Raw genomic sequence first — 17,847 nt, 5'->3', positions numbered from 1 at the left:
ATAACTGTCAAAGCAGCCCCGATCTTCCAATAAAGACGTTCACTTTCAGCTTCCCCCCGCTACCCCTTGAAAGCCTTGGCCTGCTCTTTTCCCGAGTCTGGGTGGGGCGGGATGGGGTGGGGGGGGGAACAGCCGAACGCCGTGGCTGCATCCAGGCGCCAACACGGGGCTGGCACTTGGCAAGATGCCCAGTAGAGCGCATTGATGTATGACGGAAGCTAAGTTAACAAGTCGGACTCGGAACCAGCCAGGTGGAGCTGGTGACAGGCTGTCCACAACACCCTGGAACAGCCTGCTTTCTGGACAGCCTGTCCCGTCTCGCTGCAACTCCAGGCTCTGCTGGCCTGCCGCTGTCCAGGCCTCCCCATTCCTCGGTCAGTGGCCGCGCCCCGACTGGACTCCCAAGCGGAGTCGCCCGACGCTGCCCCCCAGCCTGTCGAAAGAGCCTGAGCGGCACGGTCCGTGTTGGGAGCGGTTTCCCGCCGGGGCGATTTGGCAGGTGCGCGCCGTGACTTCCGGCGTTGCCCGGGAGCCGCCGGAGGAGGAGCGGCGCAGGGGATGCGGCTGCGGTGGTGGCGGCGGCGGCCGAGCGCGGGGGGCGGCTGTGGCGGCGGCTGGGGTCGCGGGCCGGCGATGGCGCGGCGGCGTTGAGGGAGCGGGGTGGGCGGCGGCCGGAGGGTGGGCGGCACGGGAGGAAGCGACGGCGGCAGCTCCATGGCCCGGGCGCGCTGAGGGACCCGGCTCTCGCTTCAGCCCGGCGGCGGCCGAACAATGAAGCTCCTGAAGCCAACCTGGGTCAACCACAATGGTGAGTGCGCGCAGGGAGTCGCGGGGGGGGGGGGGGAGGCAGATCCCGGAGTGGGGTCGGCGTCTGGAGTCGGGTTGGAACCACGCGCAGGCCCTGCCTGCCTCGTTCCCGGGGTGTCTTGGTGCCCGGCTCCCGAGCTGCAGAGCCGGCCGGAACGGACTTTGTCCTGCGCGCCGACAAGCCAGCGAGCCCGGGCACGTGCTTTGCGGCGACGTCCGCCTTCGCCGAAAGGCTTTGGCGCGGACTCCTGCGCCGCCCGCCCACCCGTAGTCGGCGGAGGGGGCCTCGACCTAGGGGCGGGGGGGGGGCGCGCGCGCGCCCGGGCGCCGACCAGGTCCTGCCACCCATCTGCACTGATCAGAAGGTACTCCCATGGTCCCGAGGGTGAAACCAGGGCGGCCTCTCCCTGTGGCCCGATGGAGACCTAGATCTGCGGGAGGAACTGTGAACTACCTTTGCCGAGGCCTGGAGCCTAGTGACAGTGCCCTCATTCGGGGGGGACTGTCGTCCCGGAATAGGCAGTCTAGGACTAAAATCCTAGATTGGACCGTGTAAAGGCCACCGTTGGGTGCCCACCAGGGACATCAGAGCAGCTAGGATTGGGGACGAGTGGGCACGTGTGACCTAGGGCAAGGAGCTTCTTAGCTCTGCAGTAGTGACCTCCAAGAATCTCCCCCCCCCCCCCCAGGGACTCATCCACTCTAGTGGCGATCTCGCTCCGGTAAACCGAGGTCGGTGATAACTAGCAGTTTTGTCCTAGTCGCGCCTTCTTGTCAAAAGAATTGGACTTTGCACCCCAGGGCAACTCTGAAGAGAGAGAACCCCTACCCTCCACTGATAGTACTGAATTACCAGAATGCAGTCCCAGGAGGCACCCGTCACTCACCCCTTTTGCTAAAGGGTTGTCCTGATACTGTCTACTTTGTAGTGCAACTAGAGGGAGCTACAGTTTTCTTTTAAAAGCAGGAGTAGTAGATACTTTCTGCCTTTTTTTTTTTTCTTAAATATATGTGCCCTTTTTCATTTTCAACTTGACCCCAGAACACTCCTACAGCCAAACTAACCTCAACATGAGGTGTGTGTGTGTGTGTATGTAGTGTCGGTGTGCCTGTGTTTGTTGTTGCCAGAAGTGCTGCTCTCCCTCCAACTTATTGTAATTACATCATTTTCATTTTTCAGAGTTCAGGTCAGGTCATCTTTTTCCTTTCCTTCTTTCCTCCTTTTTTTTTTTTTTTTGTTGTTGGCCACCAAGCTTGAACTGGGGGGGGGGGGGCGCTGTCCCTCAGCTTTTCTGCTGGAGGCTAGTGTGCTATCATTTGAAGCCACAGTTTCACTTCCAGTTTTTGGTGATTATTGGAGATGAGTCTCTGGGACAGTCCGGCCTAGGCTGGCTTCCAACCTTAATCCTCAGATGTTAGCCTCCTAAATAGATTATTAGCATTAGCAATTAGCACCCACCTTTTTTTTTTTTTTCTTTTTTGTGCTGGTCTTAGAGCGTGAATTTTGAGTCTGTGTACTTTTGAGTCTGTGGACTGTGCCTAAGGCTAACACTCTACCATTTAAGCCACAGCTCCACTTTCAGGGCGTTTGGATAGTTTATTGGAAATAAGTGTCTCACAGACTTTTCTGCCTGAGTTGGTTTCTCAGTATGATCCTTAGATTTCGGCCTCAGTGACTGGTACCTGGCATTAATCTTTTTCCTTTTGAAGCCATGGCAGAGGAGTTATCCTACCACATGTGTTGTGTACTTGCGTGGAAGTTGTGACTATTTTCATTCCCCTTGGTATTTCCTACTGAACTCAGCAATACCTTTCATGTAATCAGTATATAATAAATATTAGTTAAAACCAAGAAAGCTGAGGTTTCAATTATTTATGAAGATTCAACTACGTCTCTTGTGCATGCTAGTGAAATCCTTAAACTTCAATGTCTGCTGTTGATGCCAGTCCTGGGACTTGAACTCAGGGCCTATGCACTGTTCCTGAGCTTCTTTTACTAAGTATTCTACTGCTTGAGCCACAGCACCACATCCAGCTTTTCTGTTTATGTGGTACTGAGGAATGGAATCCAGAGCTTCATGCATGCTAGGCAAGCACTCTACCATAAGCCACATTCCCAGCCATCTCCTGTTGATCTTGAAGAGCATTTCTTGATATAAAGAGTATACATCTTAGCCAGGTGCTGGTGGCTCACACCTGTAATCCTAGCTACTCAGGAGGCTGAGATCTGTGGATCTCAGTTCAAAGCCATCCCAGGCACAAAAGTCCTCCAAACTCTTCTCTCCAATTAACCACCAGAAAACCAGAAGTGGTACTGTGGCTCCAGTGGTAGAGCACTAGCTTTGAGCTGAAGAGCTCAAGGACAGCATCCAGGCCAGAGTTCAAGCTCCAGAACCAAACAAAATGGAGAGAGAGAAGTAGACATATGTGTTAAAATTCCAAACTACAGCTCTTGGAATTAGAAAAGGAAACATTTTGTTATGAACTAGTTGGCTATGTAAGTGAAAGTCTGGAGGAATTTTTGTATTGTATTGAAATGATTAGCCTGAATCCTTTTGTGCATTTAGCCTTTTGCAGCCTTTTTCCTATCTTCTGCCATTTGATTTCTTCCTTTGTGTGTGTGTGTGTGTGTTAGTCCTTTAATACTCGTTAAACTACAAATTAATTCACTGAGCATCAGGCAAAGGGCTGCTGCGAGTGTGTGTGTGTATGTGTGTCTGTGTATCTGTACAAGCTGGAATTGGGGCTTGAACTCAGGGCCTGAGCACTGACCCTGTGCGTCTCTACCCAAGGCTACTGCACTACCACTTGGGGCACCGCTCTGCTCCTGGCTTTTTGTTAGTTAATTGGAGATAAAAGTCTTAAGGACTTTCCTGTCTGGGCGGACATTGAACTGTGATACTCAGATTTCAGCCTCCTGATTATGTAGGATTATAGGCTTTAGCCACTCTCCCCCAGCCTAAGTTCTTCCTTGTTGATAAATTCTTTTGTAGGATTGAAGTTGTAAGCTGAGTAAGCAAAAGCATGTAGAGTTGCTTAAGCAATTATATAGGCACCAATGAATGAGTCTGCAACCAAGTCATCAGCCTGGTAGAGAAGAATGGTGGTGCCCTGCAGCCTCTCCATGGGACTAGAATGGAGCTTGAAAATATCTGCTTTGGGCTGGAGTTTAGCCTAGTGGTAGAGTGCTTGCCTAGTATGCATGAAGACCAGGGTTCAATTCCTCAGTACCACATACATAGGAAAAAGCCAAAAATGGAGCTGTGGCTCAAGTGGTAGAGCTCTAGCCTTGAGACTGCCCAAGGACAGTGCTCCTGCTCTGAGTTCAAGGCCCAGGACTGGCAAAACAAAACTGCTTTACATACTTCCCTATATGATTATAGAGTTCCATTGGGAACAGAAATAAGGGCTTTAGCAGGGTGGGATTTAACTTTTTTATTTTTTTGTCAGTTATGCACTTGAACTCTGGGCCTGGGCACTGTCCCTGAGCCTCTTCAGCTCAAGGCTACTGCCCTACTCTGGGGCCTGGGCATTGTCCAAGAGCCTTTTAGCTCAAGATTAGTGCCCTACCCCTTGAGCCACAGCCCCACTTCCCACTTTTAGTGATTAATTTTTAGTGAGATAAGAGCCTCATGTTCTTTAGTGCTCAGGATGGCTTTGAACACAATCCTCAGACCTCAGATCTCAGCCTGCTGAGTAGCTAGGATTACAGGCATGAGCCACCGCGCCCAGCGGGATTTAACATTTTTATAGTTGTTCTTTGTCAGTTTTCTTCCTTTTAAAGTCTAAAATCAAACTCAGTCTCATGTTGTGGTTAGGAGGCCTATTAGGGAGTAAAATTCACTATCCTAGAGGACATAATGTTGGTATGATTCACCGCTGAGCAGACCTTTAACAATAGTGAGTAGTAGTAATGGGAGCTGCTTTCCAGCTAGAGCCTCAATAGTAGGTACTGACTGGTCAGTAAACTCCTATTGCCTCTGGATTCAAAAAAAAAAAAAAAAAAAAAAGCACAGTGCTACCTTAGGAGCACATTATTGTACTTTCTTGCTTTCTTGCTCTCTAATCTCATTCTAATCTCATTTCCTGTCTCATACAGCATGAGCATACAGTTTCTGTCATCTGAATCCAAAAAGGGAAGGAAAAGAAAGCTCATTGCTTGTTTCCAGGGTGACAAGTGATCCATTCAGACATGATAGAGAAAGAAGGCACCTACAGTAATGCAGGTTAAAGTAGTCAATTCTGCTTCCAGCTTTGCTGGTTAATTGGAAAGGAGAATCTTTTGAATTTGTCTGCCTGAACTGACTTGGAACCAAGATCCCCAGATCTCAGCCTCCAAAGTAGCTAGGATTATAAGTGTGAGCCCCTGGCATCTGGCAAAGATGCCATCATTTACTAGCATTAATTTTTGGTCTTATATCTAAATTGGAGGTCTTGATAAAATTGTATACTTCTACTTCACACTATACCCAATATAAAGGATTGTTTTAGCTGGGTGTCAGTGGATCATACCTATAATCCTAGCTACTTAGAAGGCTGAGATCTGTGGATTAATTTGAAGGCAGGCAGAAAAATCTTGGAGACCCTTATCTCCAATAAACTATTCCAAAAAGCCAGAAGTGGACTATGGCTCCAGTGATGAGCCTTGAGCAAAAGTAGCTCTGGAAGCTGGACAGTGGCTCATGCCTGTAATCCTAGCTACTCTGGAGGCTGAGATCTGAGGATCAAGGTTCAAAACCATCCTGGGCACAAAAGAACCTGAGACTCTTATCTCCAGTTAACCTCTAGAAAATGGGAAGTGGGGTTTGGCTCCAGGGTAGGGCCGTAGCCTTGAGCTGAAGAGCTCAGGGACAAAGCCCAGGCCCAGGGGTAGGGTGGTAGCCTTAAGCTGAAGAGCTCAGGGACAGCACCTAGGCTCAGAGTTCAAACCCCAGAACCAGCATTTAAAAAAGAAAAAGATTACCTTAAATTAAGGTATGAAATGGTAGCTAATAATATATTTGTCATTTACATAGAAGTTATATGCTAGTCACTTTTCTACCTTTACTTCCACCCCCAACATACCCATATATTTTATTGCTTTTATTATAGTTTTCTGAACTTTATTCTATTTTAGATTTACCAAAATAAGCTAGGAGTTAGGTTAAGATTACAGTTGGTGCCTGGGAATGCAGCTTAGTGGTAGAGTGCTTGAGCTGTGGCTCAAGTGGTAGGGTGCTAGTCTTGAGCAAAGCAGCTCAGGGATAGTGCTCAGGACCAGAGTTCCAGCACCACCACCAAACAAAACAAAACAAAAAAAACCTCAAAGATTACAGTTGGGCTCTGGGTGTGGGGCTATGTCTATAAGCCCAGCATTCAATAGAATCATCATATGAGTTTAAGACCAGTCTAGCCATTAACAGACTTTTTTTTTTTTTGCCAGTCCTGGGACTTGACTCAGGGCCTGGGCACTTGTACACATTTTGCTCAAGGCTAGTGCTTTGCCACTTGAGCCACAGTACCACTTCTTTCTTTTTCTGTATATATGGTACCAAGGAATCGAACCCAGGTCTTCCTGCATGCTAGGCAAACACTACCACTAGGCTATACTCCAGCCCACAAGACTTTTGTTTGTTTGTTTGTTTTGCCCTGTGGGACTTGAACTGAATAGCTAGAATTACAGGTGAGAGCCACCACACCAGCTCTTTAATTAATTAATTAGTTTATTTATTTGTGGTCCTGGGACTTAATCTCTGGGCCTGGGTATTGTCCCTGAGCTCTTTGGCTCAAGGCTACCACCCTTATGGTTTTCTGGTGACTAAAGATAAGAGTCTCTCAGACTTTAGGGTCTGGGCTGGCTTTGAACCTTCATCCTCAGGTCTCAGCCTCCTTATTAGCTAGGATTAAAGGCATGAGCCACCGAGCTCAGCTTAATTTTTGCTTATTGTTACTTTACAGGTGATGTACAGTGGGGTTCAGTTACATAAGTCAGGTAAAGAGTACATTTCTTTTTCTTTCTTTTTTTTGCCAGTCCTGGGCACTATCCTTGAGTTTTCTCATGGCTAATGCTCTACAACTTGAGCCACAGCACCACTTCCAGCTTTTTCTGTGTATGTGGTACTGGGGAATGGAACCCAGGGCTTCGTGCATGCTAGGCAAGCACTCTACCACTAGGCCAGGCTTCCAGTCACCCCCCCCCCTTACCTTCCCTCCTCTTATTTTTTATAGTCCTGGGGCTATACCTAGGACCTGGGCTCTGTCCCTGAGCTCTTTTGCTCAAAGCTAGCTCTCTTATCACTATTTGCCATTATGTCACTTCTGGATTTATGGAGGTTAATTGGAGATGAGAGTCCCAGGGCTTTCTTGCCCATGCTAGTTTCAAACCTGGATCCTTAGATCTCAGCTTCCTAATTGACTAGGATTACAGTAGCCCGGCAAAAGTACATTTATTTTTGGACATTGTCATTCCTTTCTTTCCTCTCTTCCAGTTTCTCCCTCTTGTCCCCATCGATGGTTATTTAGTTCGTTTTCAACAAGACTTTTTTGAAATAAAGACAACCAAGCTAGGGGTATGCCTCATTGTGAAAGCAACTGTATTTTCTTTTCTTTTTTTTTTTTCTTTTTTTGTCAGTGCTGGGGCTTGAACTCAAGGCCTGGGCACTGTCTCTGAGCTTCTTCTGCTCAAGGCAAGCACTCTACCACTTGAGCCACAGCCCACTTCTGGCTTTTTCTGTTTATGTGGTATTGAGGAATTGAACCTAGGGCTTCCTGTATGCTAGGCAAGTACTCTACCACTAGGTCACATTCCCAGCCCTGGATTTTTCATTTCAGAGTTTATGATTTGTTTATTTAGTAAGATCAATGGCTATGCTCATCCCTGGGAATTTTTTTTCTAGAATTCTTACTCCTAGATGGATAGCATTCCTTTTTACCTGTTTAGTGAAGCTTATTCTAACCAAGAAGACCAGGACTGAAAAACCTCTTGATCACCTTTGCCTGTGGTTCCTGCTTTCATAGTGATACTGGGACATTTTCAATAGTAGTAATGACATAACATAATAATAGTGACATTATTTTATGATGGATGTTCTGTGATTCCCCTCTCCCGTCTCATTGGAAAGAGCATTTTAAGACATCCTGCTGAGGTGAGTCAACTTGACAGAAATAAGGGTTAGATGGGAGGATAATGAAGTCAAGAGCCCTCATAGTAAAGGCTGTAGTCCTATAGCTAAGAGTGGGCTGGGAGGGAACTAAGGATGATAAATGAGTGCAGTGGTGATGAGATTCACTTGGTAGTTACTCTAAATCATTGGTTCTCAAATGGGCAATGGCAGGTGATATTGTGAGTTTTATAGCTGTTGGTATGGAGTGCTGATAACATTGGCAGAAGACAAAGCTATTGTTACGCATAAATTGCATATAGGATATTCTACCCTCGTGGCATTTCTAACGCATTTCATGTGTGTGTGTGTGTGTGTGTGTGTGTGTGTGTGTGTGTGCGCGCGTGTGCGTGTGTACATGCATGTGTGTGTGTGCATGCACACGAGTATAGGTCCTGGGACTTGTACTCAGGGCCTGAGTACTGTCCCTGAGCTTCCTTTGTTCAAGGCTAGCATTCTACCACTTGAACCGCAGCTCTACTTCCTGCTTTTTTTGTGGGGATAGTTTATTGCCCATAAGAGTTTCACTGACTTTCCTGCCTGGGCTGGCTTCAAACCATGATCATCAGATCTCAGCCTCCTGATTAACTAGGATTACAGGCACGATCAGCTTGATCATCCTTTTTCTTTCCCCCACGACATTTATTTATTTATTTATTTATTTAGCACAACTAGAGTTTGAGCTCATTGTTGTTTTTGGTTTGTTTTGTTTATGTGTGTGTGGGGGGGGCGGTGCGTGCAGTTCAAGGGGCTTGAACTCTGGGCCTAAGCGTAGATCCTGAGCTCGTCAGCTCAAGGCTACTGCCCTACCCCTTGAACCACAGTGCCACTTCGGGTTTTCTGGTGGTTAATTGGAGATATTTTGTGTCGGGGTTGGCTTTGAGCTGTGATCCTCAGATTTCAGCCTTCTGAGTAGCTAGGATTATAGGCGTGAGCCACTGCTCCTGGCCTTCAGATGTTCTACGTCTGAGCCATACCTAAAGGCCCTTTTTGCACCTATTGTTTATTAGATAGGGTTTCACATTTTGTGTAACTATGATCTTGTGGGAAGGTATGCGTGAAGACCTTTGCCCCCGTCGCATCCATGGTAGGCCAGATGGAGGTGAGGATGGTGCCATGTGAGGATAGAGCATTTCAGGCAGAGAGATGGACAAGAACTTGTCTTACTAGTTTGAGAAATAGCAGGGTTGTTATTGTACTTGCCAGTGCTGCATTGGAAACAGAGGACTCATTGACTTGGAGGTCTTTCTGCCTGATACACTGGAATAGATTGAGTGTAAGAGAGCTGGAAGACCTTTTTTTTTTTTCTTCCCCAGTCTTGAGGCTTGAACTCAGGGCCTGAGCACTGTCCTTGGACTTTCTCAAGGGTAGAGCTCTACCACTTGAGCCTCAACACTACTTCCGGCTTTTTTCTATGTATGTGGTACTGAGGAATCGAACCCAGGTCTTTGTGCATGCTAGGCAAGCACTCTATCACTAGGCCAGACCCGTTTTGAGACTATTAAATGATTCAGTCAAGATGTGATCATGGTTGGACCAGGAGGATAGCAATGGTCAAGATAGTGACAAGTATATATTTAAATGAGCATACATTTATGTATGCTCTACCACTTTTAGCCACAGTTCTACTTTAAATGTAAAATCTTAAATACTTCTGGTTCTAAATATTGTAGATAAGGAATACACAATATTACACAATGTATAAGGATACCTTATGCATTTTATACAAAATATTTATATATTACTTGCTATATTTTGTATATTACATAGAATATAATGTACACAATGATACAGTGTGAATGTAGTAATATGATACATTATACATATTTTACCTATACACACATAGGCAGTTTTTTGTTTAGTGATAGTCTTGGAGCATGGGGCTTCTCTTGTGCTAGGCAAGCTCTCTGCCATAAATAAACTGTTGATTTGTTTTTGAGATAATCTCATTATATAGCCCAAACTGTCTCAAATTGTTTTTGTTTTTGTTTTTTTTTTTTGGGACAGTCCTGGGGTTTGAATTCAGTGCCTGACCACTGTCCTTGGGCCTTCCTTAAGGCCAGCTCTCAACCACTTGAGCCATATTACCACATCTGCCTTTTGTCTGTATTTGGTACAGAGGAATCGAACCAGGTTTTTGTGCATGCTAGACAAGCACTCTACCATTAGGCCAACTCTTGGCCCTCGAACTCTTGATCTACCTGCTTTAGTTTCATAAGTGTTGGGATTACAGAAATGTACCACCTTATCTAGTTATAAATAAGTTCTTTTTACCTATATGATGAAATGCCCAGATATAATTTGATGAGATTTGACAAAAGGCTATATACTCTATAACCTATTCCTTGATCAAGATAAGAAATATCTGAATGTCCCTGTGAATCTGTTGGAAATGTGGAATCAACAAGGTGAAAAGTGGAAAGTAGAATAAGGGAAAACAGGATTGCTTCTGTGAGAAGAGTTGCTGTCATCTGAACTCAGTAACACAGATAGGGGCAGATTTGTGAGGGAAATTTCCAGATTCAAATGTAGACAGGACCAGCCAAATGAATGAGACCAAAAACAGGACCATCCTCCAGCAGCCGTGACCTCACTTACCTTTCCCTTTGGAAGACACAAGCTCCACTCTAAAGCTGTTTTCGTGCTTTTAACATACATACGTACATATATATGTATATATACATATAATTTTTTTTTTGGTTGGTCATGGTACTTGAATTCTGGGCCTGGGCACTGTCCCTGAGCTCTTCAGCTCAAGGCTACCACCCTACCCCTTGAGCAACAGCCCCACTCCTGATTTTTTGGTGGTTAATTGGACATAAGAATCTCATGGACTTTAGTGCCTGGGCTGGCTTTGAACCTCGATCCTCAGTTCTCAGCCTCCTGAGTAGCTAGGATTACATGCATGAGCCACCACGCCCAGCTTAACTTAATAAATTTTAAAATACTTTTCCTAATGATAAAAACAACATAGTTCAATTTAGGAAAGATTCAAAAATAGAAAAAGAAACCTTGTTAAAACTACTTTGGAGTCAGATGCGGGGGGGGGGGTGCCTTTTGAGTTTTATAGCTGCTGGGATAGAGTGCTGATAGCACTGACAGAGGACAAAGCTATTGTTAAACATAAACTGCATACAGGACACTCTACCCTCATGGCATTATATAACTCATTTGATGTGTTTCTATGTGTATGCAAAAATCTCTTTTGCTCAAGTCTAGCAGGCTACCACTTTGAGCATTGGGGCCACTTCTGGTTTTCTGGTGGTTAATTGGATACAAAAGTCTCATGGATTTTCCTCTTTGGGATGACTCTGAACTGTGATTCTGATATCTCAGCCTTGAGTAACTAGGATTGCCGGGGCCAGCCGGCAGCAAACCAGGGTTCGCGGATTGGGATTCCTGAAATAGGGGCAAGGACTAGGAAAAAATAGAAGAGAGACAAACAGATGGAGTTCGGGAGGACTACAGCCCAAGTCAGAAGTCCAAAAAGGCTGTGAGCTCCAGACTGCCGCCTAAGACTCTCTCGTTTATTTTAAGTTCCGACCTTAAATACTCTTCTTAAAACTTGGAGTTGCCAGAGGCTACATTCATACAAAATAGTAAACAAATCACATATAGGATAAATGAGAAAGGATTAACATTGCTTAAAGTCATCATGATAAGAACTGATTGACATTGCTTAAAGTCATCATGATAAGAACTGATTGACTTTGCTTAAAGTCATCCTGATCAGAGTTACTTCCTTGTGTATACAGTTGTGTAGGTCCAAGGTCAGGTCCAAGGTCATTGACCCCACAGTCGGTCCCCAACATCTCCCCCGTCTGTCTTTTAAAAGATGCGGTCTTGCTTGTCTTGGGTTGGGTGGATCGCTGACTCTGCCTTACCCGTCATGGGGAACTTCTTCAGATCAAGCTGAAGGCCCTGTCTTAGGTTGGTCAGAGAGCGTCCCCTCTTATCCCATCCTTGACTGCGATTCCTCTCGGGGGGGGAATTCATCCATCTGGGGCTTAGAACTGCGGAGTTGTTCGATTGGTGACTGTTGCAGATGTGACCATTGGACGGCTACTGGCCATAGGTGTTGATTTGTTCCCAACCATAGCTTCAGTTGTCACTTTACTTGGAGTAGAAACAACAGCAGTTGGCTTGATATTGGCTGTTGGTGGATCTGAAGTGCTGGCAATTCCTCATTCTTCAGAAGCTGCAGTCGTTTTCAACGTGATCAGTCTCTGCTGTTCTGGGACCTTACTAGTAGGTTCTTGAGGCTCTTTTCTCTGCTCCAAGTGCCTCCCTTTATGATCTCGGAGTTCTCTCTCCAATCTACTGATTCGACCTTCTTAATGGGACTTAAGAGCTGTCATACAATCATCAAGTACATTTTTTTTGATCTAACATTCCATTCTCCCCCCTCTTTAAAACAATGCAATAATTCAAACATAAATGATTTTCTTGATTAAACCTTGAACATGTTCACTCACTCATTCACACACATTCATACTCAAAGATTTTAAAGTGCACAAAATTAATATTGGCCATTCATTTTCCGGAAGTTTGTGTCAAGAGAGCTTTGCCAATTTTACTCTTGCAGGTGAGAACCAGGTTCAAAACAAAACTTTAGAAAAAACATAAGGATCCATATTTAAAACTGGTACCAATTTCAAAGACAAAACTGGACAAGAAAAAATATGTAACATGAACAAGACAAAGAAACAGAGACTTTTACACTTAACACAAAAACATGAATTCAGGTCTTTTCTGCATTACTGGATGCATTACTGGAGGGTTGGGGGTGAAGGTCCAGTGGGTCGCTGCTTGGATGACCACTGTCACTCTCCACAATCCGAACATAGCGTTCGGGCAGCCAGCGGGCATCATTTTCTTCCTGTGAGAAAACACATACATGCCCTCTACCCCAGGTTAGAACAGGATCTGGTCCGTGCCAAGCACCAGTTAGGGGATCCTTCCATTTTACTAAGGCAAAAGCACGCTGCTCTCTTTTTTCCCAGAATCGCTGAGCAGCAGATAAATTATTTGAATCCAGATTCAAAAAATTTAAAACAAATAAAGCATGATTAAGTATATTCACAGGAGTAGCGGGATACGACTCTCCTTTCTGTATTTTAGCAATTTGATGTTTTAATAATCCATTAGCTCTCTCCACGATGCCTTGACCTTGAGGATTGTAAGGAATGCCTGTAATATGAGTGATATTATAAGAATGGCAGAAGGACTGAAATGCTTGGCCTACATAGCCAGGGCCATTATCTGTTTTTATTTGCGAGGGAATCCCCATCACAGCAAAACATCGAATGCAGTGAGAAATACAATGTTTAGTAGCTTCCCCAGCAAGGGGGGTGGCTAGGATAAAATTAGAATAAGTATCTACAGTAACATGAACATATTTTAATCGGCCAAATGATGGAACATGTGTGACATCCATCTGCCAAATGTGATTAGAAAGCAGTCCTCGTGGATTTATACCTAAATGAGGAGCTGGTGAGAAGGGCACACAGTTGGAGCAAGTTTTAACTATTTGACGTGCCGCTTCTCTAGATAATTTAAACTGTCGGCGCAAGGCTCGGCTGTTTTGATGATGGATGGCATGTGACTGCTTAGCAAGTTCAACTTGAGTTAAATAAACTCTGGTGGAAGAATCAGTAACTGCGTTACCCTCACTTAAAGGGCCAGGAAGATTAGTGTGAGCTCGAATGAAGCCAAAAAAACAGGGGTGGTTGCGAGAACAAAGCAAAGTTTGTACTTGGCGAAATTGGGTCTGGATATTGGAGTTAGTAGTTCCAATAAAGGGAACAGTTTCTATGACTTGAAGAGCACGAATTACATATTGGCTGTCTGAGTATAAGTTAAAGGGCTCATCTTGTAACAGGACGAGTGCTTGTAAAACAGCCTCTAACTCTACCTCTTGGGCGGAGGTAAAACCCGTAACCCAAGATTGAGTTTTCCCATTAATGGTCAAAGCAGCCGTTCCATTAGAGGATCCGTCTGTAAATACTAAAGCGGCAGAAGATAAAGGCGAGGCCCGTACTATGGAAGGAAATAGGAACGTATGACACGTAGCAAATTGGAGGAGTTTGTTAGATGGGTAGTGATGCAAAATTTTTCCCGTATAATTGGCCCAAGCAATGGCCCAAGAATCGCAATGGGCGAATAGCCAATCTTGTTGTTGTGAATTATATGGGACACAGATAAAATGAGGTTCCTGACCTAAATATTTACGGGAATCCACTCGGCACATATGTATCAGATTAGCTACCAATTCATAGTAGGGGGTCAGCACTTTGCCAGGTGTTGATGGTAGATAAAGCCATAAAAGTGGGCCATCCTGCCACAATACAGCAGTTGGGGAGTGAGAAGTAGCTAAAATGTAAACTCCCCATGGTTTAGAGTAGTCACAATAGTTCACTTGTTGCTGGGAAATTGCCTTTTCTACGATTTGGATGGCCCTCTCGGCGTCGGGATTTAAATTGCGCAAGGATGTAGGGTTGGTATCTCCTTTTAAGAGATCAAAGAGGGGTTTTAACTCTCCTGTGGACAGCTTTAGATAAGGACGAAGCCAATTTATATCTCCTAAGAATTGCTGAAAATCATGAAGGGTTCTTAAGTGTGAAGTTTTTAATTGTATTTTTTGGCTTTTAAAATAGTGTGGGCCTAATATATGGCCTAAATACGTAAAAGGGGGATGTTCCTGAACCTTTTCAGCTGCTATTATAAGGCCAAAGCGGCTCAGATCTTGCTTTAGTTGTCCAAAGGCTTGTCGTACGACGATAGGGTCAGAACAAGCCAACAAGATGTCGTCCATATAATGAACAATATAAACAGAAGAGAATTTTTCACGGGTGGAAGAAATGGCTCTAGCTACAAAACTTTGACATAAAGTTGGGCTATTTGCCATGCCCTGTGGGAGCACAAGCCAATGATATCGCTTCATGGGTTCTTTAAAATTAACAGAGGGGACGCTGAAGGCAAAGCGCTTACAGTCTTGAGGCGCCAGGGGTATAGTATAGAAACAATCCTTCAAATCTATAATAATCTTATAAGTATCCTTTGGGATTGCCATGGGGGAAGGCAAGCCGGGCTGTAAGGCTCCCATCAGTTCCATAGTTGCATTTATCTTTCTCAGATCCTGTAACAGCCTCCATTTACCTGACTTTTTCTTTATAACAAAAATTGGAGAATTCCATGGAGAGTTAGAAGGGGCCACATGTCCCAAGTCTAGTTGTTCCTGTACCAGCTGCTGAACTGCAATGATCTTTTCTAGAGAAAGAGGCCACTGTTCGACCCATACCGGTTCTTCCGAGAGCCAATTTATGGGATCAGCATGAGGGGCAGGACAAACAACAGCCCCCGTTAAAGAATACCCTAATCCTTGTCTCGTAGGGTGAGACTGGGGTTGGAGTGGCTCTAGCTCCCCCTGTGCTGCTCGGCCTAGTCCCCTAAAGGGGAGGAGGCCTTGATCAAGTAACTGCTTAGTGACCGCAGCACTAGGACTAAACATATACACTCCCATTTTTTCCATGATATCACGACCCCATAAATTAATTGGCAGATGATCCAAGACAAATGGCTGAAAATGACCAGAGTGCCCTTCTTCATCTCTCCAAACAAGGATCGCACTGCTCTGCTGTGGGTCAGTTGCTTGCCCAATCCCCTGTAGGGAAGTCATAGAGGTTGTCAGGGGCCATTGGGCTGGCCAATGCTTTTTAGATATTACAGACACATCCGCTCCTGTGTCTAATATTCCTTTAAAGGGTTTTTCTTGTATAAATATAGTCATCTCAGGCCTCTCTTGTTTTATGCTTTGTACCCAATAGATATCAGAGGATCCAAATCCTCTCTGTCCGCATGGGGCAGAAGAATTAGCAGTCTCCCCATGAGATAAAGGGACAAGTATTAGTTGTGCTAATTTTTGACCGGCTGGGATTGATACTACGTGTTTCGGGGCAGAGGCCATAACTTTGATTTCTCCAGTGAAATCCTGGTCAATTTTGCCAGGTGTAATCTGTATCCCTTTAAGGGCTGAGCTACTTCGCCCTAACAGCAATCCAGCCACTCCCGGGGGAAGGGGACCGAAGACCCCCGTGGGGAGAGCTTGTGTCCCCATCTCTGGGGTCAATACTGAGCAGGTGGAGGAACAGAGGTCCAATCCTGCGCTGCCTGGGGTGGCACGGAAGAGGCTGGAGACTGATTTTGGGGGGTTGTTAGAAGATTTACTTGTGGCCGAGAAGAGGGAGGGACTGCCCCATGGTTTTGCGGGGCCAGAGGCTGGCCCCTTCTCCAGTTTCCCGAAAGCGGGCGGCCATTGCGATCTGTTCTTGACCTGCAATCTTTAGCCCAGTGCTTCCCTTTACCACAGCGTGGACATGTGCCAGGTGATTTTTCTCTCTTTAACCTGGCCTGGCGTGGGCATTGCGTCATCCAATGTCCTATTTGTCCACAAGAGAAACAACGCCCTGGGGGTCTAGCAGCCCGGGCCTCTGGCCTCTGGCCTCTATATTTTAGAAATTCAGTAGCAGTCTTTCCTTGAGGAGCGGCGGCTAAAGTGAGGCCTTGTACATGGGAGGGTCCAATATCAGCACATAGTGAAATAAAGTCATTGATTCCTCCCTTATTCCTATGGGGTCTGATAGCCGCCTGACAGGCGGCGTTGGCATTTTCATAGGCTATGTGTCTAACTATAATATTCCTTGCGTTCTCATCTTGTACTAGGTGGTCTGCAGTCTCCATTAATCGAGACAAAAATTCTAGATAAGGTTCATTCGGTCCCTGTTTAACTTCTACTAAATTTTTTGTACGATGGGAATTACGTAACCTTTTCCAAGCCTCTCTCGCCGCAGCATTTATTTGTAAATAGGCTTCCTTTGCATAACCCAATTGATCTTCGGTGTTTTTATAGATTCCCTCTCCTAACAACTGATCAAAAGTGTAAGGCAGGTTCTTAGACCTATTTGTTTCAATTTTAGCCCGACACTGTGCAGTGAACTCTGTCTCCCATAATAAGTACTCTCCCGCACTAAGGCATGCTCTGGCAAGCCGCTTCCAGTCATTTGGGCATACAATACCAGCACACGCGGCCTCTAATATTACTTGAGTAAAAGGGGCAGTTGGCCCATATTGGGAGCAGGCACTCTTTAAATCCTGCAATAGTTTAACAGTAACAGGTTGATGGTATACTTGTTCATCCTGATCAACTAAACTAGGGAAGCATCGAGGCTCTGAAATAACTTCCCTCTCTCTAGCAGCCTGAGCCAGGTTTAATTGCGATGCACTGTGCCTGGTTGTAGTGCCTGTTAAAAGGGACTTATTGCTAGGGCCTTTAGGCTTGAAAGGTTGGAAAAGGGATTGAGGCCGTAAGGCTGCAGCCGGAGGCGGTGGGTGTGAGGGATAGGATTTAGAATCAGAAACCATAGTGGCCTGAGGGTCATATCTCCTTCCTACTTCTGGAGGGGCTCTCTGCTCTATCCCCATTTTAGATAGTAGATGTAGCATTTCTTCTAACCTCTTTTCTATTGTAGCTATCCGGTCCTCCATCGGCTCATCATAACTTTCCTCCCTCATATTAAAATTTGAATTCTGATACTCAATATCTACTGGTTGTTGTTCCCTTATCAAGATCTCACTTAGACTCTCTTGGGCTGCGGCATATGGCTCAGTCTCAGGTTTTTCAGAAGGGTCCTTTAATTCATAAAGTTCCCTTAATTCAAATTCAGCATTCTCATGTTCAGGATCTATGCCTTCACTTACTAAATTATATACATCAATAGCCTCTACTGGGGTCTTTTCGGGGCCATATACATTATAATAATCTTTAATTCTTTTTCCTATCCCCTGCCAGGCTTTTTGCAATTCCTCCTCTATAGACCTCGGGCATGCCTCCTCGAGAAACTGT

General features: G+C 45.3%; 1 protein-coding gene across 2 annotated transcripts in view; it reads left to right on the top strand.

The window, feature by feature from the left end:
- The first annotated feature begins 655 nt into the window (after positions 1 to 655).
- Hira (histone cell cycle regulator) overlaps positions 656 to 17,847 on the top strand; it is a 101,351-nt gene continuing 84,159 nt past the window's right edge. Inside the window, exon 1 of one of the 2 annotated variants that reach the window (XM_090320619.1) lies at positions 656 to 808. In XM_090320619.1, the coding sequence (XP_090176745.1) occupies positions 772 to 808 (37 nt within the window). In that variant the 5' untranslated portion in view covers positions 656 to 771. The remainder of the gene's footprint in view (positions 809 to 17,847) is intronic. The other variant, XM_090320620.1, reaches the window with a different exon arrangement.

This window comes from Megascapheus bottae, chromosome 28 (assembly GCF_031878675.1).
Source record: "Megascapheus bottae isolate mThoBot1 chromosome 28, mThoBot2.hap1, whole genome shotgun sequence".
Classification (NCBI taxonomy): Eukaryota; Metazoa; Chordata; class Mammalia; order Rodentia; family Geomyidae; genus Megascapheus; species Megascapheus bottae.
This window is presented reverse-complemented; position numbering and strand designations above follow the sequence as displayed.